This window comes from Oncorhynchus clarkii, chromosome 8, assembly GCF_045791955.1.
Source record: "Oncorhynchus clarkii lewisi isolate Uvic-CL-2024 chromosome 8, UVic_Ocla_1.0, whole genome shotgun sequence".
Taxonomy (NCBI): Eukaryota; Metazoa; Chordata; class Actinopteri; order Salmoniformes; family Salmonidae; genus Oncorhynchus; species Oncorhynchus clarkii.
The window spans coordinates 11,465,162-11,491,470 of NC_092154.1; the positions used below are offsets into that span (position 1 = coordinate 11,465,162).

The 26,309-nt window shown below is 43.1% G+C and overlaps 1 protein-coding gene across 2 annotated transcripts in view; it reads left to right on the forward strand.

Moving 5' to 3' along the window:
- LOC139414942 (pleckstrin homology and RhoGEF domain containing G3) overlaps positions 1-26,309 on the forward strand; it is a 116,323-nt gene that overhangs the window by 52,190 nt on the left and 37,824 nt on the right. Inside the window, exons 3-4 of one of the 2 annotated variants that reach the window (XM_071162591.1) lie at positions 5,295-5,357; positions 14,082-14,581. In XM_071162591.1, coding sequence (XP_071018692.1) covers positions 5,295-5,357; positions 14,082-14,581 — 563 coding nt within the window. The remainder of the gene's footprint in view (positions 1-5,294; positions 5,358-14,081; positions 14,582-26,309) is intronic. The other variant, XM_071162592.1, reaches the window with a different exon arrangement.

The following is a 26,309-nucleotide window of genomic DNA, read 5'->3' on the forward strand; positions in this document are numbered from 1 at the left end:
AGTTTTAATCGTTTAAGTTTACACTGAAAACATTTTACCATCCCGAAAATGATCAAATTAGTAGCGGCGGAAGCCACATGGACTCCCACAACAGTCATACACACCATTTGAACCAGGGAGGGCGTTAGGTGGCTAGTTTTAGTCGTATAGGGGAAACACTGGGTGTTAACTGCCTGAGTGGAAAGTGAAGGACAGTATTTGAGGTGTGTGTGTGTGGGGGGGGTGAGTAAGCTGTGTGTGTGTGCCTTTACCAAATGAGTCAAACTCACACACATCGAGCAGTGACCCCCCCCCTACCCCCATGCCCACGCTCAGCCTGTGCCATTTGACATTCCCAAGGATTCCCTGCCACTTCAAAGCCGCTCATAGGTCAGAGAGAAATAAGGACGGACTTCAAACCGACAGGTTCAGTAGGGAAAGAGCACTCAGTCCACGGCTTCCTCTGACCCGACACACAGAAAAGGGAATGGTCTTCTAAAACTTAGTGTTGAAAAAGAACAGGGGTTGGAAAGGATGTGTTACTCGTAACAGAGGTGGGCACCACCGCACTGCCCACATCTCTTCCGTGACATGCCACGCCACGGGGTAGGTGAGGATATGAGTCAGCACAGTAACAACCCACAACAACCGCAGCTCTCCGGTGTAACTGCCTTGCTCAAGGGAAGAACGACATTTAAAAGCAGAAGACAAATTCCGGTTGAATGCGTTCAGTTGTGCAACTGACTAGGATACCCAGCGCTTTTCCAGAGCTTTACGTTACACTGTATGGTGAAAACTCACCTAACACACCGACCTGGGTGATACCACGGCAACCATTAGGAAAGCCCACCTTCAGTGGCCTGTCAATGGGCCTATATGAAAGTTGCAGTTGTCACTGTATAGAATGTAAAAGGACTGTTCTCATGTTCTACATTCCATTCATCTTATTGTTGTCATGCACTGTTTATATATGGCATGGTTCAGTCATTTCACCTGGGACTGAGCTCAGACCAACCACTGGTCTTGTCTGCTCCTGGTTTGAGAATAGTATTATGATGCCAAATTCTTCTCACCCATTGGCTGATTAGGATAGAAATATAATTCATTTAATTCTATGTAGCTACTTCTACACCATTTTTTTTTTATTAAAAAAAAAAGTAATTCTCATTCGATGCTGTTTTTCTGTGTGCAGCAATATTCCTCAGACACTGGGTGTTATTGTTCTGAGAGCCGAGGCACTGCCTCCCTAGGCAACCACTCCTCTCCGGAGAAGTGGAACGAGAGAGGGAGGAGGGGGCGAGGGACAAGTCTCTTGTGGAAGCCAAGGCTGGGAAGGGAGATAACGTTACATGCTGTGCATTCTTGCAATCACAATCTAACCTCCTTTCCTTCAACCTCCCTCCCTCCCTTTCATCCAACCTCCCTTCCTCTCTTTCTCTTATGGCCATACTTTGCGTTTGACACCGAACACCCTCCCTGGTTCAAATGGGCGTGTGTGTGTGAGTGTTGTGTGAGCGGCAAGTCCAGGTGACTTCCTCAGTTGCCTTCCACTTGTGGAGCTGTAGAGGACTATGTCTGAAGCTCCCACCGGGAACACTGCTCACTACTTTTACCTCCATGGGTTTGTGTAAGACCGCACCTGGTTAAGTGTTGTTGAGACGACCTGGCACTCAAGTTTGGTACCCCATGAAGTGGCCTGGAGTGGGTCAGTCCAGCAGGTCCGTGCACTCGGTGTGTGGGAAGCAGGAGAGAGCCATGAGCACTCTGGGTCGGTCCAAGGACAAAACCTGGGGGGTCGCCCTCAGACCGGGCATGGAGATGGCCACCCTCCGGAGCGCCTGGGAGGAGAGAAGGCTCCTGAACGGATTCAACTGCAAGTTAACCCGTTGGTTCGGTGAGTCCTCGACCTCTGGAAATTGTTGGATGGTAGTATTCTCTGTTCATATTTACCATGTTCACATTCAGTCTTAATTCCCTGACAACGCTCCCAAGGATGACTTTGTTTTAGGGGGGAAGCTATGAGGTCAAGATTTTAAAACCTGATACTGCTTGTTGACATATTGCAAAGAATCGTAAAATCTGGGAACCTTTGTTCTACCTTCATCTTTCTTCACCCACCACTCGTTCTGATCGCCATTCACTTCCACTATAATGGGATTTATTTTTTAAAGAATCAGCACCAACACTAAGATTGCTGCAGTCAATGGAGTCTGCATAATTTCTTGTCAGCATGATATTGCAGCTTCGCCCTACTTATAGGTAGCCCAAGAGACAGGACCTCTGGGATGCTTTGGAGAAAGCCAGTTGGCTGTTTTCAGACGCCAAAGCCTGTATCTATGGGACCAAAGCCGGTATCCATGGGACCGAAGCCGGTATCCATGGCAGTCTGTCTCCGGAGTGGCGGTTAAGTCCCGTGGATTTATAAGCGCCTGCTGGTTGATTTGTGTGTTCACGGCACAGCGGTGGTTGGGGAACCTTTTCCAGATGTGCTCCACTTCGCAAAGACGACACTTATATTTCAACGGTGCAGAGGTTATTTGATTTTAGGATTTATATGAATCATAGTGATTGTTTACAGTTGTATCCCAACTGGTATTAGGGGAGTCGTAGCTGGATCTCTTAGAAAGCCTGGACCCCCCCCCCTCCAGGTGAAAGAATCATTCACCATGAAAATGCTGAAGATGGGTTGGTTTATTCTCCCTCCATGCCTGTCTACATGAATAGGGTTTACAGGAGTAAGATTTGTATTTATACTAGCCTGTGATTTATATTTGTAAACGCTAGTTCAAAGATGTCACCACATGCCTGAGACTGTGTCTGCTTTGAGATTTATGTCTGTGTGCATGGAGAAATGACTTCATTTTGATGTATAGTGTTTGGATAGGTTTGAGTGCCTTCGTACACGTTAGTATTTCATTCTACGGTTTCATTCTACATTATATGTACAGTATGTCTCCTTTGTGTGTATGCACACATTGATTGACTCCTTATTAATCATTGAAAGTCACTATGTAACAGCCTGTTACGTTCTGAAATTGTCGGACAGGCTGAAATTGTCGACATAGCTTTAAATCTCAAGTGTTTATTTAGATTATTTTCTTGACTGCACTGTATGGAAGGAAGCCTTTTCCACCAGTAATATAGTAAAACAAATATATAGTATCTTGCACTTTTCACATAGTATCTCAAAATACAAAAATGTTGAGATAGTAGATCATACTTATTGGATGTGTTTCTTCATTTGTAGCATTGTCTCCAAAGGAGTGTTTTCCTGGGGCACAGAGTGTGACCTAGGTAGGCTAACCTAACCAGGTAAAACTCTGGACCCTAGTTGTAGGGTATGACATAGTAAAACAGTTTTATTACGGGCTGTGATTTGACCCGTTCTTTATAATCAGGTCATGTGGGTTTAAAAAAACCACTAAAACAACAACTGCAATTAGACAATAGAACTAACCGGGTTTAGCTTGCTTTATGCAGGGTTGCGTTGTGTAGGTCTTTGCATCTGTAGTTAAAACGTTACTCCCACAGTATGTCATAGATAGCTAGATAGCCTAGCCACCCAAAGTTTGAGTATAAACCAAATTCGATCACATTCACATTTTCTCTTAACACAAATAAATAGATGTATTTTAGGCTATATATACATAGCTTAGCCATAAATACATGTTATTGTTGGTTTCCCCTGGCCAGAGGGGAATATACAGTAGGGCATAGGCTTCTTTAGGCTGCCTGCAGCTGTGGTTATCGGAAGGCTACAGTTGATCAGACTGAAGGACAGATTCATTGTGCATGAGGTAACAAGTCATGAGGTAAATCAGTCTAATCAACAGTACTTTGTCCCTCTTTTCAATGCTTTTGTGTCTATTTTTTGGGGACAAATGCGAGCTTGCCACACGTTTGCTGGCGTCCCTACTGTGCTAATCTTTGCAACGTGGATAAATAGAACAAAATCTCCACATAATGTTACAAATTAAGAACCATATCCTATATGTATGTTCTACGATCTCAATTTTGAGTTACTATCTCAACATTTTTTGATATTATCAACGTTTTAGTTGTTTGCGGTGGCGGGAATGAGCGTCCATAGCACTAAGCGTCTGAGGTCTGGGCAAGAAGCAACCCCCCCCCCCAATTTGATTTTACCTCATATAATGACATGATTTTGATCAAATGATGCTTCACTTTAATATGGTAGCTAGTGTAAGCCTATAGGAGCTCCTATATAGCTATGGTTCAGCTAAACGTCAGCATTCAGCTATAGCTAGCATGTTTATGTGAGGACGCAGAAATGATTTTGTTTAGCTAGCTAGCTAACGCTACCTAGCTGTGTAGCCTAAATTATAATACTGTATTGAATGATGCTGGATAACTTTTTGGTACTGTTATATTCGTATAGGAGGTGGAAGCATTCATTCATATGCTAACGTTACTAGATTGTGAAGCATGTTTGCTTGCTAATTGAATGTGTATGGACGATAAAATAACCTTTTTATTGTCTGCACATGCTTGTGGATTGTTGCATTATTCAATCGTGTAATATGGTTTTGTTGCATTATTTATGTTTTAGAATAAATGTTGTTGTTGAGTAGTTTGTGCTGATTGGCTAGTGACTACTGTGATATTTACGGTCAATTTGAGCTGCAGACCAAGAATAGGCTTTGCCAGCCACAACGTAAGGTAAGGATGTAATATGAAATCTCTTTCGCCAATCTGCTCCTTACACTCTCCTTCCTCTCGTAGTGGGGACAGGTCCTAAATGTGTGTGAACCCCGTGTATTTGAATGTCTGTGTGGCTCCATACTGGTAGTACTTCAACCAACGGCTGTGTTTGTGTGTAGGTGAAAGTCCAGCCACTGCCTCTTAAGGCTGACTGGCTGACTGGAGACGGACGTTACCGGTTTGAAAATGTTTTCTTTCAAAGTGTGCGCCCTAGGACTAGGAGAATGCACCGGAAAAAGGGAATTGTATCAGTGCTGGACTTCGCTCCTACAACAAGGCCTGACCTTGACCAGGGGGTTTAACGAGTCAATGGGAGAGTTAAGCATAGCGAGGGAGAGGGAGGCCCACCTTTTCCTCTCTGTGCACCCATCTCTTCACTCTGCTATTGCTGCTGCAGTAAGAGTTTATTAAGTGTTGCTCTGCTAACCGATAGTCACAAGTTGCTCCATGTTTGATATGGGTATGTGTACCAATGTAATGCTATATCCCTTTTTGTACATTAGGCTTACTGATTTGCTAAGTGCTGATGAACTCTACAGTTATATATTTTGGCATGACTCTGTTTGAATGTCTCTGTCTATTCCCCCCCCCAGGTAGAAACACAGGCTCAGTCCTGTACAAATGTATTACAGAACTGTCTCCGGACTGGTTAGTGGGTATGTCCATGTATAAATATTTTTTTGCATGCTAGAAAGAAAAGCTCAATCAAACTTATTTAAAAAAAATACCAACAAATCAATCTTTGGTTTTCTGTATGATCCGTCTCCACATATTACAATCAATTCATGCGACTCAATGATTTGGCATGCAGAAGATTTGCTACTGACATAACATACCCGCTTATAATGTAGATTAATGATTATTGTGCAATGATGATCTGACAATGAGGTTATAGTGCGACGACGCTAACCATTGACTCCCAAGACAGGAATGGATCTTATTATTATTATTATTCTATTGTGGAAACTGGATGTAAAAGCTACAAAGGCTGATCTACTGCATTGCAGAACAGTCTAATAGGGGAAAACATGCTAATGCTAATCATGCACTCTTGTCACGAATGGATGATTTAACAATGATTTAATTGAGCGTTAATGGTAAACACCCATGAGGAGAATGGATCCTGATGCTTGACATTCCCGTGGGAACGTTGTGTCCTTCATACTAACAGAAAAGTCATTATCTTTCGAGTTTGTCCTGTGATCTTCCTGTCGGCTCATCTCAGCGTGTCCAAAAAATATACACATCAAATAACGCTATTTGATATGTCAAATAAGCTTGTTGACCAATCAGGACTTGAATATGACTGCACGTCAAATAATAATTTAATGTGTTCATTCATTTTGTATGTAATTATTACACTATCACTTGTATTTCATATGTCACGATTCATCGATACGTATGCTATGATGCTGGTAAAGTTGTCTCGCGCACGTACAGTGCTGGCCATAAAAAAAAAAAAGCTAGCTTGCTCATGCAAACAATGTTCTTCCCCAAAAAACATAGCTAGTTTCAGTAGCTATAGTTAGCTAGTTAACTATATAGCTCGGTGTCATCTAAAATAACCCTCATTCAGAAGACAGTTCTTATTTGATTAATGGAGGTCGGACCCATCTTTGTGAAGCTAGCCACAATAGTGGACTTTTCAAAATAAAAGTATGGCATAATTCTACTATTTGTATTCATTTGAATCACTGTCAATGACATACTTTTATTTTGAAGGCAAACTGCAAATTCTACTATTGTGCTTATTCCTTATTGTGGCTAGCTTCACAACACAACCCGGTCCGGTCAAGCCTCACTAACCTGATGAAGCTAGCTGGCTGCTTCTGATGATAGCTTTGGGCAACAGGGTTAAGTAGCTGGCTAGCTATTTATTTTCATGAACTGAAGTTCAATTTCAAGAGGCGAACAACAACTGGCAACCTAGCTAATACTTACTCACAAGGATTCCTAAATCATTGCTAAGAATAATGAAAATGACTGCAGTTTCTACTGGTCATTTGTTTTCAGGCTGGTTAAATTGGTGCTAGCTAGGTACCAAGCTGCGGTCGAACAAATTATGCTTTATTACATCGTAAATACGTTGTCCGTGGTCGGTGTTTGCAGACTTTTTTTGTACAGCTTTGACAGTGCTACTGTATCTTTTTTGACACGCAAATACCCAAACGGCGTTCCATAGTATGTGTGTCGTGAAGCTAAAAGCAGTGACGCTATTACTATGCAACTGAGGTAGGGCAACATCTGCAAAATAGCGCACTTGGTAGTGTGTGCTCACCCAGTCAACGAAAGCCAACATCACCCACGACAGAGAAGGGTTGCTTGTCAAGGGCAATGAATTCCTTTCTGTTGGCTTTAATGGACTTCGCCTTTGGGTTGTCTCTCTGAAAAGTTCTTACTCTTTCAAATGACTGTTCGATCCACACAGCAGACATTCAAATAAATCAAAGTTTATTTGTCACGTGCGCCGAATTCAACAGGTGTACAGTGAAATGCTTACTTACAGGCTCCGATAGCCCGGTTAGCCAATGTGCGGGAGCACTGGTTGGTCGGGTCAATTGAGGTAGTATGTACATGAATGTACAGTTAAAGTGACTATGCATATAAGATGAACAGAGCGTAGCAGCAGCGTAAAAGAGGGTTTGGGGGGGGGCACAATATGCAAATAGTCCGGGTAACAATTTGGTAACCTGTTCAGGAGTCTTACGGCTTGGGGGTAAAAACTGTTGAGAAGCCTTTTTGTCCTAGACTTGGCACTCCGGTACCGCTTGCCATGCGGTAGTAGAGAGAACAGTCTGTGGCTGGGGTCTTTGACAATTTTTAGGGCCTTCCTCTGACACCGCCTGGTGTAGAGGTCCTGGATGGCAGGCAGCGTTGCCCCAGTGATGTACTGGGCCGTACGCACTACCCACTGAAGTGCCTTGCGGTCGGAGGCCGAGCAATTGCCGTACCAGGCAGTGATGCAACCGGTCAGGATGCTCTCTATGTTGCAGCTGTAGAACCTTTTGAGGATCTCAGGACCCATGCCAAATCTTTTTAGTTTCCTGAGGGGGAATAGGCTTTCCTGAGGGGGAATAGGTTTTATCGTGTTCTTCGACTGTCTTGGTGTGTTTGGACCCTTCTAGTTTGTTGTTGATGTGGACACCAAGGAACTTGAAGCTCTCAACCTGCTCCACTACAGCCCCGTCGATAAGAATGGGGATGTGCTCGGTGCTCCTTTTCCTGTAGTCAACAATCATCTCCTTAGTCTTGGTTACGTTGAGGGATAGGTTGTTATTCTGGCACCACCCGGCCAGGTCTCTGACCTCGTCACTATAGGCTGTCTCGTTGTTGTCGGTGATCAGGCCTACCACTGTTGTCGTCTGCAAACTTAATGATGGTGTTGGAGTCGTGCCTGGCCATGCAGTTATGGGTGAACAGGGAGCACGTACCCCTGGGGAGCTCCAGTGTTGAGGAATCAGCGTGGCAGATGTGTTGCTACCTACCCTCACCACCTGGGGGCGGCCCGTCAGGAAGTCCAGGATCCAGTTGCAGTGGGAGGTGTTTAGTGCCAGGTTCCTTAGCTTAGTGATGAGCTTTGAGGGTACTATGGTGTTGAACGCTGAGCTGTAGTCAATGAATAGCATTCTCACATAGGTGTTCCTTTTGTCCAGGTGGGAAAGGGCAGTGGGGAGTACTATAGAGATTGCATCATCTGTGGATCTGTTTGGGCGGTATGCAAATTGGAGTGGGTCTAGGGTTTCTGGGATAGTGGTGTTGATGTGAGCCAATAACAGCCTTTCAAAGCACTTCATGGCTACGGACGTGAGTGCTACGCATCTGTAGTCATTTAGGCAGCTTACCTTAGTGTTCTTGGGCACAGGGACTGTGGTGGTCTGCTTGAGACATGTTGATATTGCAGACTCAATCAGGGACATGTTGAAAATGTCAGTGAAGACACAGGCCAGTTGGTCAGCACATGCCCGGAGCACTCGTCCTGGTAATCCGTCTGGACCCGCAGCCTTGTGTATGTTGACCTGTTTAACGGTCTTACTCACGTTGGCTATGGAGAGCGTGATCACAAAGTCGTCCGGAACAGCTGATGCTCACATGCATGCCTCAGTCTTGCTTGCCTCGAAGCGAGCATAGAAGTGATTTATCTTGTCTGGTAGGCTCATGTCACTGGGCAACTCGCGGCTGTTTTTCCTTTTGTAGTCTATAATACTTTGCAAGCCCTGCCACATCCGACGAGCGTCGGAGCCAGTGTAGTATGATTTAATCTTAGCCCTGTATTGACACTTTGCCTGTTTGATGGTTCGTCGCAGGTTATAGCGGGATTTCTTGTAAGCTTCCGGGTTAGAGTCCCGATGTGCTGAAATCCAGAAGCTATTTTCTGCCTTAAGATACGGTTTCAGAAACATTATGTGCAAAATAATTTACAAATAACATGAAAATAAACACATAATCGCACAATTGGTTAGGAGACAGTAAAACGGAGGCCATCTCCTCCGGTGCCATCTTGGGCTAGGTTAGGAATGCTGTGTTGCACGTTTATCGCGACAATTTACTTGGCATCATTACATCATGTACGTTATATAGGCATGCACGGTAGCATTGACATCGATTTTTAACATCGGAACATCAACATGTTCACCGATATATCATGCATCCCTACTTGGTATCATATGTCACGCGTTGACTGTTTGTGACCATGTTCCTGACCACGATTGATTTGTTCATAGCCAGTTCTCCAAGTAGGCAGATCATTTCAGATCAAATACGAAGTTATAATTCGCTCAGTCATGTTCCTTATAGGCTGATTTTATGATTCTCTTTTCCAATGTCCGTACTGACACACAACTTGGAATACATACCCACAATGCATTGCTATTAAATGGTATGCTAGTGTGTACATTATAGGCTGTCATTGTAAATAATAATTTGTTCTTAACTGACATGCCTAGTTAAATAAAAGCTAAATCAAATAAATAAAAATATTGTTTGTGTTTTGGTACTAAGGGATCGTATTACTCTCATAGCTTTATTGATAAGCTTACTATGTCAATAAATGATCTTCCCCTTAGTCATATCCTGTTTCCTCTTGGCTCATCAGGGAGTCAACATGCAGAAACATGTTATAGTCCAAGAACAGTCTTCCACCAGAAACCCTTGTTAACAGCTGTGGAATGTCTTGTGCCTGCTGGTGTTTTGAGGAAGCTACAGTGTCTTTGATTTTGGTCTGCTGTCTTCAATGAATTTTCCAGCGGTTCAAACTGACATGATTTACAGTATGTTGTTCTAATGTTTTAGTTTGTGACCGATGTTTTGGGCTCTTTGGAATGGCAGCACTTTACTTAATTGCATAATCTCTGCAAATCCTATTTAGAGGCCACTAATGCTTTGATGGTGTGAGGTTCTGACATGTGTTTGCAAATGTTGATATTTTGGGTTGCTTATGTCGTTTGGGAATGTATGACACCTCACAGGGTGTGTAGTAATTCTGTAATTTCTCTTCATTTTTTTTCTCGGGAAGCACTCTTGTTTTTGCAATGCCATACTCATACATCAATGATGTAACTATTTGATGACACGGGCTCAAATCCTGTGGAGGGAACCAAATGGGTCATGGTAAATGATTTGCTTATATTATAAAACTGTGGAATACATTTCCTTCCGTTCAGTTATGAAATTATAGTTACCAAGCAACTAGTCACACTAACAAAACCTGGGGGTGCTTTCCAACTGATGCGGCGTTCACAGTGATGAACTCATGCAATGTTATATGCATTTGCGTTGTATATGTTTCGTTATTTGCTTTGGCCTATGTATATTCATGTGCTTGTCTACTGGAACTATACGATATAATCAAAATATGATATACAGTGCATACATGGATAGGCCCAATATGATCTTTGAGAGATCTGTAAAATGTTTCCTTCTACCTTTAATGGAAGCTGAAGTCGTATACTGTATTATCATAGCAGTGCTGTCTTTACCACTATGGCCTTGTTAGTATATGTAGACTTTATGGGGTGCTGAGGACCCGATGCCTCAAGATCGACCTCAGAGCGTGGCCATTCTGTAAAATGACCACTGCTCAAACGCTCAGCTCATCAAGTGAAGTGGGCAGCTCGGAAGTCTCCCAAGTCCACCATGACTTTTCCACCAACTGTTTCTGTCCTAATGTTAACACAAAATTCCTTAGTTGAGAATGGAAAAGCTCCCACTGATCCAGAAGGAAATTACTGGATTTCTGTATTTTCCAGAGGATGTGGTGTTTTAATTCAGGCACATTTTAGGATGACCTAACAGAGGTCCTTTTGTAATACTTTTAGGCTGAGTTGCCCTTCACCACAGTTTTAGGTTCCACTTACATTTTTTAAGGCCATCTTCAGCATGACCAGGCTGTTCAAATGTGGGGTCCTTTGTTCTGGTACACACCTAAAACATGTCCCTTCTCCAGTTCCCAGGAGATTTCACTCCCTTTAAAAATATATATATATCTGATGGAATTCACAGGCTTTAATGCTGAAAGAAAATCTATCTGTTATTCCAAAAGCATGGCTAGCTAATCCGTTGGTCAAATTTTGGAAATGAGAAAGATCAACATGAGACCATCTGAATTGATGTTGAATGGGTCGGGCTTCAGGGAGAAGCCCGGAAAAGGACACCACTATTGCAAATTTAATCAATCATAAATAACTGCCATTTCCTCATGAGCAACATTACAGTCGTGGCCAAAAGTTTAGAGAATGACACAAATATTAATTCCTACGAAGTCTGCTGCTTCAGTGTCTCTTAGATATTTTTGTCAGATGTTACTATGGAATACTGAAGTATAATTACAAGCATTTTCATAAGTATCAAAGGCTTTTATTGACAATTTCATGACGTTGATGCAAAGAGTCAATATTTGCAGTGTTTTTCAAGACCTCTGCAATCCGCCCTGGCATGCTGTCAATTAACTTCTGGGCCACATCCTGACTGATGGCAGCCTATTCTTGCATAATCAATGCTTGGAGTTTGTCAGAATTTGTGGGTTTTTGATTGACCACAAGTTCTCAATGGGATTAAGGTCTGGGGAGTTTCCTGGCCATGGACCCAAAACATTCTGGAGTATATGCAAATTGCCATCATACAAACTGAGGCAGCAGACTTTGAAAATGTTATATTTGTGTCATTCTCAACTTTTGGCCACGACTGTACATCAAAAGCAGAACCCGGTGTCACATTCCGCTGTCTTCATTTCGTGAACAGTTTTGGTACTATCTCAGTACTTGTATTGTATGTAGTATATACAGTTTAAGTATTAATACTCATAGTTTATTTAGTGTAGTATCTAATGTAATGTACAGTGCATTGGGAAAGTATTCAGACCCCTTGACTTTTTCCACGTTTTGTTACGTTACAGCCTTATTCTAAAATTGAGTCGTTTCTTTCCTCATCAATCTACACACACACAATACCCCATAATAACAAAGCAATATATATATATATTCAGAATGCACTTTATTTAGTGTGTGTGTGTCCCATCATAAGTATTCACATTTTGTTGCATTACAAAGTGGGATTAAAATGGATTCAATAGTGATTTTCTTTTTGTTATTGATCTCTTTTTTTTTACAAACTAATACAAATGATATTAATTTTGTCTGCATAACTATTCACCCCCTTTGTATAGGCCCTGCCTAAATCAGTTCTGGAGAAACAATTAAAATAAGTTCATAAGTGACTGTGAAATAATAGGGGTTGACATGATTTTTTTTAATGACTTCCCCTTTCTCTGTGCCCCATAGATACAACATTGGTAAAGGTTCTCAGTAAAGTATTGAATTTCAAGCACAGATTAAACTACAAAGAGCTTTTTGAAAGAAGGGCAGGGATTGGTAGATGGGTAACAAATCAGAAATGTAATATATCTTTAAGCATGGTCAAGTTAATAATTACGCTCTTTGGAATATATAATAAACCATTCAGACACATTAAAGATGCTTCTGATCTGAGCTGCAGGACTGGGAAAAAAACTGCTCAGGGATTTCACCATGATTCAGACTTCAAGGGCTGTGATGGGTGAAAACTGAGGATGGATCAACAGCATCGTAGTGACTCAACAATAATGACGTAAATTATAGTGAAAAGAAGAATACAAATATTCCAAAACATTAATCCTGTAAGGCATTAAAGTAAAAGAGGCAAAAACAAATGCACCAAAGGAATACACTTTTTTTGGCCTAAATGCAAAGTCTTATGATTGGGTCAAATCCAACACCACACATCACTAAGTAACTGTGTCCTTGTTTTCAAGCATTGGGTAGGCTGCATCATGGTAGGGGTATGCTTTTCATCGGCAAAGACGTGAGTTTTTCAGGATAAAAAGAAACGGTATGGAGCTAAGCACAGGCAAAATCCTTTAGGAGAACCTGCTTCAGTCTGCTTGACACCAGGCACTGAGAGGAACCTTTCAGCAGGACAGAAACCTACGACACAAGGCCAAATCTACACTGTCGTGTCTTACCAAGAAGACCGTGAAAGTTCCAGTGTGGCCAAGTTACAGTTTTGACTTAAATCTGCTTGAAAATCTATGGCAAGAATAGATCATTTCTGTCTAGCCATGATCCACAACACCTTGACAGAGCTTGAAAAATGTTAAAGAAAAATCAAATATTGCACAATCCAGGTGTCATCGCTGCTAAAGGTGTTTCTAACATGTATTGACTCAGGGGGCGAATACTTATTTAATCGAGGTAAATTAGTGTTATTTTTCATTCATCTTAAAAACAAAATATAATGTTCAACTTTTTTTGTGTAGATTATTGACAAAAAAATGACAAAGCCATTTGAATCCAACTTTATATAGTTATGATAGACACTATAGCAATGGATTCTGCACTGCATTGAAGCATAAGATGTTCTTCTCCTGACCAGTCAATCATAATTGCAGCTCTCAAAACAAATTGAGTGAAGCCAACTTGCTTACATGCGGTATTTAACCAAGTGGATACTTTTTATTTTGCAGAATATGCCTGGACAAGTAGCCATCTTATAAATAGTGGGATGCTGCACTGATTTACACCTCTCCAAATCTCTCTTCCTGATAGGAAACTTCAGTTGCTGTACAATGTCAATAGGGGTCCATTAATGGTACATTTCTGGTGAAACAATCACAAGGCATCTTTGCTCTGCTATTTCTCAGTGAGGGACTTGTTCAGTTGATTGACCAAGTGATGCCTAGCTCTTTACTCATCTTTGATTTTTGCTTCAGAAAACTCAGGCGAGAAGAATATGTGATTTGGTGGATGAGCTTTTCCCACCTTTTGGATGACCAATCACAATGAATTCCACCAATGTCAGTCAGAATGTACATACGTTTTCCCTGACTTCCTGTCCTCTTCTCCTTCCAGAGTCCCCCCGTTTGTCCACTGCCTCCATCAGTAGTAATGAGCGGGCACCTTCCGCCACACCCTCCGACTGCTCCGACTTCCCCTCCGCTGGCCAGCGCCCCGTGAGCCTGGTCTCCACCTTGTCCTCGGGGTCAGGGTCATCCCGGGACGAAGGCCCCGCTCCGCCTCCACCTGGCGGCAGCGTGCCCCCTACCGGAGACGACATCGACTTGGAGCTGAATCCTCCGGTTGGCGTCGGCGATCAGGACCGCCAGCATCCCGATACGGCGGACCCTTCTGGGGAAGGACTGGTCTCTCGTGGCGGGAAGTTCGACCAGCTTAACAACAACAACACTGACACGCCCTCGCGGGCTGCCAGCACCTGCCACACGCCCCCGTTATCGCCCTTCGCAGCCATAACCATGGCGCCCAACCCCAAGATCACCTACTTGGACCGGGTGGTCATGGAGATCATCGAGACGGAGCGCATGTACGTGAGGGATCTTCGCAGCATCGTAGAGGTACGTGACAAAGTATCCTCTCTGCTTTTAAAGAGCTCCCATGCATTACACAGTCAAATTGACCTTGGTATTTGTTGGTTTGCCTGTGAAATGTCTTTATTGCAAAAGAGCTCAGTCAAAGTTTTGCCTATACAGAATTTGCCATTATCCCTCTATACACTGCTGGTAGTCAAATCATAATAGTTCTGTGTATAGTGAGTAGGCTGTTTATGTGAAATATCACAATGTAAACTGATTTACGCACTTGCGAGTGTAGAGAAGGCACCCCTAGCGTGAGGGACACTGGCGGGCTGACGGTGTCGCAGGCCTGGGATGTTTGCATGTGACAGGTGGGCTTTCTCCTCACAACCCCTTAGACAGGTCACACGATGGTCCAAGTCCCATTTGCACGCCCTATCTGTCAAGCCAGTCACATGATTGGCCTAAACTTAAGGCTAGGCGCAAACAAAAAGGGCAATGAGAGGTCAGTCTCAGATTTACTGTGTGTTGTGTCTGGGATGACAATGCTCATAAAATCACATTTTAAGGCATGTTTGTAAACCATTGCATTGTGTGGACCAAAGAGATTGACAATGTAAACAAGGGTCTTTCATCTGGTCTCAAGTCGGGTGATTGGCTGGACTATTCAAAGATAGCTATGCGGATTTGGTTGTTGGCAGTAGGAAGGCCTCATGCTGAGTTGAATCCTTCATTCTCAAGCAATTTGAATAACTCCAAAAGAGCGTCGTTGGAGATCTGTCATTCACTTATGGCAAATCCAGTTAGCGTGGTCAGACCAGTGCAGCGTTAGGGGGCTTAGCAGGTTTGTTTGTGTGCGAAGGAGACTGCAGCGCGAGCATGTGTTTCTTCTTCGTGTGTCAAGGCTTGTGACCACGTGCCACTCCATTTCAGCCAGTTCTCTCGACTGTATGGAACTGACTTGAACATTTAGACTTTTATCAATGACTTATTATCAGTGGGTGGAGATAGGAATCCATGGATACCAGGTGTGACGTCACTGGGTTGACTATTATTAACCCTTTAAGGCTAATGCTGTGGGATCATCTCCTTACATAACAATGGGTCTTGACTGGAGGATCATGCCGGTGCTTAAGCAGACAAGTCAATGTCTTTCTTCTTCCATACAGGATGCTGCATGTGGAGATTATGTGTACATTATGCACTGCACAGACTGATTCATCAAACATAATCCAAATATGACAACTTTGCAAACGCCATACACTAGTGGGTGAACACACACAGAGACAATAGTGTTTACATACTGCTTTAGATACTACTGCACTGTTGGAGCTAGAAACACAAGCATTTAGTTAGATATTACTTGTTAGATATTACTGCACTGTTGGTGCTAGAAACACAAGCATTTTGCTACACCCACAATAACATCTGCCAAATCAAATTGTATTGGTCACATACACCTGGTTAGCAGATGTTATTGGTCACATACACCTGGTTAGCAGATGTTAATGGTCACATACACCTGGTTAGCAGATGTTAATGGTCACATACATCTGGTTAGCAGATGTTAATGGTCACATACACCTGGTTAGCAGATGTTAATGGCCACATACACCTGGTTAGCAGATGTTAATGGCCACATACACCTGGTTAGCAGATGTTACTGCGAGTGTAGCGAAATGTTTATGCTTCTAGTTTCAACAATGCAGCAATATCTGACAGGTAATATTGAACAATTCCACAACAACTACCTAATACACACAAATCTCAGGGAATTAATAAGAATATGTACATATAAATATATGGATGAGTGATGACCGAGCGGCATAGGCAAGATGGTATAGAATACAGTATATACATATGAGTATGTGACCAATAAAATGTGATTTCATGTACACACACACAGACACACACCATGCTGGTATAGTGTTGTTACAAAGGAGTGAGCTCTGTTATTCCGGACCAGCTGTGGTTTAGACAGACACACACCACGCTCAAGCACAACACTTACATACTGTACACACACATTATGCTTTTAACACATGCTCATCCACACACTCGCACCCATCAGTCGAGAGCTCAGTCAAGCAAATCCTGCTGAGAAAACGATTGTACAATGGCTGCTCACACACTCGTTCTCTCAGGCAAGTCTTCCTCTCGATGATTGTATTCTTTTATTTTTTTAACTAGACACAGTACTCTTAGAAATTGCAATCATATAAACATGTATTCCATGAATACCTAAATGAGTGAAGTGAATGTTTCCTCATCTTATGATAAATGACATCTTGAAACTGTAGCACTGTTTCATTTTAAAGGACCAGGATGATACTCTGGAATGTGTTATGTAGCTGACAACATACTAGAGCTGGGACGACAAACCGAAAATGATCAATACTGACCATTATCAAGGACATTTTACTGATATCCATAATAACGAATAGTATCCTTTACGAAGAGGAAAGTGATGTTTCAAGTAAAATAAGGGGACCATGATACCCACAACATTTAAAGTAGTGGTCGTTGTCCTACGACAGATTTTTTTTATATTACACTTAAATTGATATGGATTTTTGTTCATATGGCCCATCTCTACAACATACCATTCATTACCATCACATTTATTTGAAGTAGTGGAGTCAGTGCTTTGCATTTCTTCGTCTTTTTTGTCCTGAAATCCATTGGTTACTTGGTTGGGCTAGGGTTGGAGTACTTGATTGGGCTAGGGTTGGAGTACTTGATTGGGCTAGGGTTGGAGTACTTGATTGGGATAGGGTTGGAGTACTTGATTGGGATAGGGTTGGAGTACTTGATTGGGTTAGTGTTGGAGTACTTGATTGGGCTAGGGTTGGAGTACTTGATTGGGCTAGGGTTGGAGTACTTGATTGGGCTAGGGTTGGAGTACTTGATTGGGCTAGGGTTGGAGTACTTGATTGGGCTAGGGTTGGAGTACTTGATTGGGCTAGGGTTGGAGTACTTGATTGGGCTAGGGTTGGAGTACTTGATTGGGCTAGGGTTGGAGTACTTGGTTGGGCTAGGGTTGGAGTACTTGGTTGGGCTAGGGTTGGAGTACTTGGTTGGGCTAGGGTTGGAGTACTTGATTGGGTTAGGGTTGGAGTACTTGGTTGGGCTAGGGTTGGAGTACTTGGTTGGGCTAGGGTTGGAGTACTTGATTGGGCTAGGGTTGGAGTACTTGGTTGGGCTAGGGTTGGAGTACTTGGTTGGGCTAGGGTTGGAGTACTTGGTTGGGCTAGGGTTGGAGTACTTGGTTGGGCTAGGGTTGGAGTACTTGATTGGGCTAGGGTTGGAGTACTTGATTGGGCTAGGGTTGGAGTACTTGATTGGGCTAGGGTTGGAGTACTTGATTGGGCTAGGGTTGGAGTACTTGGTTGGGCTAGGGTTGGAGTACTTGGTTGGGCCAGGGTTGGAGAACTTGATTGCTTGACAATGTCATGAGTGCCCAAAAGGCGGCTATTCAGAATTAGACATTTTTTTAAAAGAGCAAGATCCCACTCAAGTAACTGATTTCGGTCTGAAGAAGAGCTCTCGGCTAACTTGACATGGTATTAGCGACTTTCAGGAACTCTGTATTCAATCTCCCATGTCATTTGCGTGGCAACTGATCCATCAACATGGTAAACCTATGAAATTATTGCTCAGAACCCCAGATTAGCCAATCGGGGCACAGAAATGTCCCGCTCTCTGTCTCAACAGAGGTCATATGGTTGTGTTTTTTTATTCGTTTTTTTATTTTATTTTACCAGGTAAATTCACTGAACACATTCTCATTGCAAAGTATCAATGACCCAAGTTTGCCTCAGAAGTAGTCATATGTCCCATACTGTAGTTCCTGCACAGGGTAAAAGTTGCCTGTGAGCACCGTCCCTCAATACATTATGTGGGAAAATGCTAAACTGACCTTCAATTAGTGTCTCTAGGGGAAAGTTCCCCCTACTTCATGACCTTGACCCCACACCACCATCAATGCTCTAGCTCAGTATTTGCAAGTCTGGCTGAAAGTTCCACAAGAATAAAGACATTTCAAATGTCATTATGTCTATATACAATGTTGTAACGAAGTGCAAATAGTTAAAGTACAAAAGGGAAAATAAATAAACATTGGTCACTGGTTGCCCTTTTCCTGTGGCAACAGGTTACAAATCGTGCTGCTGTGATGGCACACTGGTATTTTACCCCGTAGGTAGGGGAGTTCATAAAATGTTTGTTTGTTTTCAAATACTTTGGATCTGTGTAATCTGAGGGAAATATGTCTCTCTAATATGGTCATACATAGCGCAGGAGGTTAGGAAGTGCAGCTCAGTTTCCACCTCATTTTGTGGGCAGTGATGGTCATCTGCCTACAGCGGCCTAGCAGGCTATGCTCACTGAGTCTGTACATAGTCAAAGCTTTCCTCAAGTGTGGGTCAGTCACAGTGGTCAGGTATTCTGCCACTGTGTACTCTCTGTTTAGGGCCAAATAGCATTCTAGTTTGCTAGGTTGTTTTTTTAAATTCTTTCCAGTGTGTCAAGTATTTACGTATCTTTCTGTTTTCTCATGATTTGGTTGAGTCTAATTGTGTTTCTGTCCTGGGGCTGTGTGGGGTGTGTTTGTGAACAGAGCTCCAAGGCCAGCTTACTTAGGGGACTCTTCTCCAAGTTCATCTCTCTATAGGGAATTTAGCGGCTCTTTTCTGGATTTTGATAATTAGTGGGTATCGGCCTAATTCTGCACTGCATGCGTTATTTGGTGTTTTTACGTTGTACACTGAGGATATTTTTGCAGAATTCTACATGCAGAATCATAGTTTGGTGTTTGTCCCATTTTGTGAATTCTTGGTTGGTGAGTGGACCCCAGACCTCACAACCATATAGGGCAATGGGTTCTATGACTGATTCAAGTATTTTTAGCCAGATCCTAATTGGTATGTCGAATTGTATGTTCCTTTTGATGGCATAGAAGTCCCTTCTAGGGCAATGGTGTCTTGATGGAATTTGTGGTCCTGGTGACTGGACCTTTTTTGGAACACCATTATTTTTTGTCTTACTGAGATTTAGGTCTGACAGAATCTGTGCAGAAGATCTAGGTGCTGCTCCTTGGTTGGTGACAGAAGCACCAGATCATCAGCCAACAGTAGACATTTGACTTCAGATTCTAGTAGGGTGAGGCCGGGTGCTGCAGACTGTTCTAGCATCTCTGACTTAACATTTGTTTGACTTAATTGAAGAACCTGCTATCAGTGGTAATGTGCATGGGTTGATTTATGTGTGAAAGGCACAAGACACCTTTTTACTTTCTCACTGAAATGACAAAGGTTTATTCTCTTCAAGCTTGAGTTGTTGGAGGATGCAAGGTAGGGCCTCTCTATAAATATCAAACAGAGGCAGGGTCCCTAAATCTATTTAACTAACCACACAGCGCCAACCCTGGGCACTCCTATACTATCCCCCCCCCCCCCCCCACCCACAAAAAGATGACTTCACAATCGTCCAGGATCTTACCTGACCATTCATTCAACCATAGAGAAAACCCATACTTATTATTCCAGTATTTTCTATCACAATTCCCTCTTTGACGTTTGTGGGTTTTGGGTGCTGGCCATGGTGCCTGGTTTGATTTTCATTCAAGCCTCTTTAACTGGCTCAGAGATGTAAAACGATACATTGTACGTGTGCGGGTTTCGCATGAGCTGGAATTTCCCTGTGAACTTGGAAATGTTTTAGCAAAAGTATGCCTCTGTGAGGTAAATCCGTAAGATTGGAAAATGAGCGGTGTAACACAAAATCCGACGCGGTGTTCCACATTCGGGGGAATGTTGACTTTTCCGTCGAAGCAGAAAGAACTGATTTCACCGTGGGCTTTAGTCCAGGGTGCTGTAAATGACATCTCCACTGACACCATTTCTCCACTGTATTTGATGAGCGAATACCATAACTCCATCGGGGTGTGGATTGCCTGTATATTCATTCGTTAAAATTCGTGATGTACGTTTTTGTTGAAATATGCTGACTCGTATACGTTTGCACCAAATAGGTCAGTGTATTCAGGCACGACTCCAACCACTACCCCACCCCACCCCATTATCCATTCAACCATATGTAACAGGATCCTTCTCTGCCACGGTCGACTCGAGATTCAAACCGGTGTTCCCAACCATACAGCATACCCATGAAGCCACCGACATTAGCGCCAGCCTGGGGTCGTCCAGTATTTTAGGTTTCTGGGAAGGTGGCATCAGTGAGCGACGCTAACTTAGCCCAATATGCATCCTTTCCATTGTTACCTGCATGCTCTTGTCCCATGAGCATTAATATGACAGACAAGCAAGGAGAGAAGGAAACACTAACACACTTCACTCTAGAAAGTTTGCTTCCTCCCATGAGGACCAGAGGTGAGGAAAACAAGTCTTTCTTTCTCTCTCATTTTCATATTTGTGTGTGTGTGTGTGTGTGTGTGTGTGTGTGTGTGTGTGTGCGCGTGCGTGCGCATCACCAGCATGTGTTGAATAGATGAGAGAAAGTAGTTCCCAAGGAGCAGGTTGTCTGATTTCAGACTGAGGAAAGCCTTGATTTACAGGGAGTAAGGGAAAAGGAGACCTCTCTGTGAGCCACCAGGGAAGCGTTGCAGGCATTGAACAGAAGGGGGGCACTAAACGATAACCCGTGATCAAGCAGGAAATTGAACTAAAACATATTGATATTAGTATCTTGCTTTATTTCGTGGGGGGGGTGTAGCTGTTTAGATACTAACAGTGTGGAGTGGTGTGTGTTGGATTTAGAAATGAAAGTGTAAATAGATGGCTGAACATTCTGAGCTAATCCTCCATCTGAGGTCTGATCTGCTTTTCTGATTATACCTTGACTGCATTTCAGATCAACTGGAATCTAACATGCCTCCACCACAGCATAGTTTACACTTGTTTGTGCGTACCTGCCCGAATGTGTAATAAATTTCACATGCTGTTGTGCAAATGGAATAGACAACAGATGGAAATTATAGGCAATTAGCAAGACACCCCCAATAAAGGAGTGGTTCTGCAGGTGATACCACAGACCACTTCTCAGTTCCTATGCTTCCTGGCTGATGTTTTGGTCACTTTTGAATGCTGGCGGTGCTTTCACTCTAGTGGTAGCATGAGACGGAGCTCAACCCACACAAGTGGCTCAGGTAGTGCAGGACATCAATGCGAGCTGTGGCAAGAAGGTTTGCTGTGTCTGTCAGCGTAGTGTCCAGAGCATGGAGGCGCTACCAGGAGACAGGCCAGTACATCAGGAGATGTGGAGGAGGCCGTAGGAGGGCAACAACCCAGCAGCAGGACCGCTACCTCCGCCTTTGTGCAAGGAGGAGCACTGCCAGAGCCCTGCAAAATGACCTCCAGCAGGCCACAAATGTGCATGTGTCTGCTCAAACAGTCAGAAACAGACTCCATGAGGGTGGTATGAGGGCCCGACGTCCACAGGTGGGGGTTGTGCTTACAGCCCAACATCGTGCAGGACGTTTGGCATTTCCCAGAGAACACCAAGAGTGGCAAATACGCCACTGGCGCCCTGTGCCTTTCACAGATGAAAGCAGGTTCACACTGAGCACATGTGACAGTCTGGAGACGCCGTGGAGAACGTTCTGCTGCCTGCAACATCCTACAGCATGACCGGTTTGGCGGTGGGGTCATGGTGTGGGGTGGCATTTCTTTGGGGGGCCGCACAGCCCTCCATGTGCTCACCAGAGGTAGCCTGACTGCCATTAGGTACCGAGATGAGATCCTCAGACCCCTTGTGAGACCATATGCTGGTGCGGTTGGCCCTGGGCTGGAATGTGTCAGCAGTTCCTGCAAGAGGAAGGCATTGATGCTATGGACTGGCCCGCCCGTTCCCCAGACCTGAATCCAATTGAGCATATCTGGGACATCATGTCTCGCTCCATCCACCAACGCCCCACAGACTGTCCAGAAGTTGGCGGATGCTTTAGTCCAGGTCTGGGAGGAGATCCCCCAGGAGACCATCCGCCACCTCATCAGGAGCATGCCCAGGCGTTGTAGGGAGGTCATATAGGCACGTGGAGGCCACACACACTACTGAGCCTCATTTTGACTTGTTTTAAGGACATTACATCAAAGTTGGATCAGCCTGTAGTGTGGTTTTCCACTTTAATTTTGAGTGTGACTCCAAATCCAGACCTCCATGGGTTGATAAATTTGATTTCCATTGATCATTTTTGTGTGATTTTGTCAGCACATTCAACTATGTAAAGAAAAAAGTATTTAATAAGAATATTTCATGTTATTTTAGTGTTCCCTTAATTTTTTTGAGCAGTGTGTGATATATGTAAGTGTGGGGCAAAAAGGTATTTAGTCAGCCACCAATTGTGTAAGTTCTCCCACTTAAAAAGATGAGAGGCCTGTAATTTTCATCATAGGTACACGTCAACTATGACAGACAAAATGAGAAAAAAAATCCAGAAAATCACTTTGTAGGATTTTTAATGAATTTATTTGCTAATTATGGTGGAAAATAAGTATTTGGTCACCTACAAACAAGCAAGATTTATGGCTCTCACAGACCTGTAACTTCTTCTTTGAGGCTCCTCTGTCCTTCACTCGTTACCTGTATTAATGGCACCTGTTTGAACTTGTTATCAGTATAAAAGACACCTGTCCACAACCTCAAACAGTCACACTCCAAACTCCACTATGGCTAAGACCAAAGAGCTGTCAAAGGACACCAGAAACAAAATTGTAGACCTGCACCAGGCTGGGAAGACTGAATCTGCAATAGGTAAGCAGCTTGGTTTGAAGAAATCAACTGTGGGAGCAATTATTAGGAAATGGAAGACATACATTATTTATTTATTTTATTGAATATTCTAAACAAACAATATACTTGCAGTGAAGCTGCTCAACAACTACATCAAACCAGTCATCCATCAGATTCCCATTCAGAGCGTCACACAGAAGCATCCAGGGTCAATGCCCTGCTCAGGGGCATGTTGACCGATCTACCACCAGGCCAAAAAACGTGAACCCGAACCCTCCAAGATCCCCCCCCCCACAGTTCCCCAACAGCTGTCCCTCAACCATTCGAGACCCCTCCCATAGCCCCCCCCCCCGGAAAATAAAAATACAATTCATTCCATTACCCACCCCCAAGAACCCCCCCAATGCACCAGCAACCAAGAGACAGAACTAATGAGAAAAAGACAGAAGAAAACAGCAAACAACAATGCTAAAAATAACATTTAAAACAACAATGCTAAAAATAACATTTAAATAAATTTCAAACAAAAGACATCAAGGACAACTTAAATCATAACAGCAATGCCAACTGTATATGTTTGTGTGCATGTCTGGCACTGTTACATGCATATGTGTGTTCTTGTAGGTGTTTATTTGAATTAGAGTGTGTGTATATGCATGTGTACAAACACCTGCATGGCATCAGCCTCAGGCAAACCGGCCTTAGCTGTAAAAACACTGCCACTTAGTGTCATTGAAATGTACTTTTCACCGTTTTATTTATACTTTTTTTTTAAATATATATTTTTTAACCTTTTATCTTTGACCATCATTCTATCTCCCACACAGCAACTCCCCTCCGATTTGTCTCCAATTCCACATACCAAACGAGAAGGAAATCGAACTAAAACATATTGATATTAGTATCTTGCTTTATTTCGTGGGGGGGGTGTGTAGCTCTTTAGATACTAACGGTGTGGAGTGGTGTGTGTTGGATTTAGAAATGAAAGTGTAAATAGATGGCTGAACATTCTGAGCTAATCCTCCATCTGAGGTCTGATCTGCTTTTCTGATTATACCTTGACTGCATTTCAGATCAACTGGAATCTAACATGCCTCCACCGCAGCCTAGTTTACACTTGTTTGTGCGTACCTGCCCGAATGTGTGCGTGTGTGTGTGTGTGCCCTTTGTGTGTGTGTGCGTGTGTGTGTGTGTGTGCCCTTTGTGTGTGTGTGCCCTTTGTGTGTGTGTGCCCTTTGTGTGTGTGTGCCCTTTGTGTGTGTGTGTTTGTGTAAGTAAATTGGTACAGTACATACTATAAGATAAAACTTGATCATGTGCATCTGTTGAATAACACGTTTTGTGTATTTAAGGATTAGGTAAGTGTGTTTTTGGATAAGGGGAAATATGCACACGTCATTGTGTAATGAACTATTCCGATGAAGATTTGCATTCGAAGATGAACACCGAGACGGATGTACATGCACCCGCCGACCTGTGTGTGTGTGCTTGTAAACAATAAGCTTTTGTTTAGTTTTATCTAACCTCAATTCACCAGACTGAACCATGTTGTGTGCTTCAAAAACCTGTTTTGAGCCTAGGTTATGGTACAACGAAACTCTAATGTTTAGACAACCGTCATGATGTGCGGCGTGGTTGAAGCATCTCTCTTCTCGCTGGTGTTCTCTGTTCACCTCGTATGATCCCTTTGACCTGAGTTGACCACTTCGGTTAAAGCACATAGCCCACACGTAGTTCCTATCTGTTATTTATCCTCGTTGAGTGTGCTATAATGTCTGCAGATGGTTGGACTGCATCCCGTTCCCCGGAGGAGTAACAAAATGCTGCATGTTAACCAAAACATCACAGATCTAGTACAAAGCCCCTCTGACGCTTGCTTACACCGAGTAAAGCGGACACCTTTTGCGTTCGCTTGCGCCAAATTGGAAGCTGACTGTTACGTGGGCGCTAACAACGTTATTTTGGTCAACCTGCATGATGATTACTGTCTTTTGTTCGGCGCGTTTTGAACTGCTAGACAAAAAACGAGACATGTCAGATTTCACCATGCTGTTCACTCACGCCCTCTAGTGGATGGCACTCACGCCCTCTAGTGGATAGATGAACTGTCACACACACACACACACACACACACACACACACAACTCCACCCAACCTGAATGACTATGGAAGTGCTGCAACTGGAAGCTGGAGGGTCCCCAGGTATTTATTTTAGCACAAAGTGGCATATCAATACACAAACACACACACTTATGCTGTCCCTTGCATATGTTATATTGTCTCATGACCAAGTTTTGATGTCAAAATAATCGTTGAGGGTTTACAGTGATGAGATCAACACAGACCCTAAAATAATTTTAGCAAAAGGGTCTATTTGCTCCATTTTGTATATACAGATTTCAGTCTACGGACGAATGTAAAAGCCTGACAACATAGCAGGAGGTCCTGACCATAACATAGCAGGAGGTCCTGACCATAACATAGCAGGAGGTCCTGACCATAACATAGCAGGAGGTCCTGAGCATAACATAGCAGGAGGTCCTGAGCATAACATAGCAGGAGGTCCTGAGCATAACATAGCAGGAGGTCCTGAGCATAACATAGCAGGAGGTCCTGAGCATAACATAGCAGGAGGTCCTGAGCATAACATAGCAGGAGGTCCTGTCAATCATCCAGAGAATGGTACAGTAACTACAGTATGAATTTTCAAAACATACTTAAATGGCGTGTTATCAGTGTCACACGGAGTTTCTCAGAATAATTTGTTATTTATGTTTGAACTTTGACATGTATTGGTTAGATACAACCCAAAATAATATAGAGACAATCAGGGCAGATGTTAAAAAATAAAAATAGAGGCATTGAATCAAAAAATGTATTTTGGTAAATAGACTTTATTAGTCAAAGTAGAAAAAGTAAAGAAATTAGTGTGTGTGTGTGTGTGTGTGTGTGTGTGGCGCTCACTCGGGCTGTTCAAATGTTCAGTGACGTGAAAAAGGAGGAGGGACAGAAAAAAGATTGG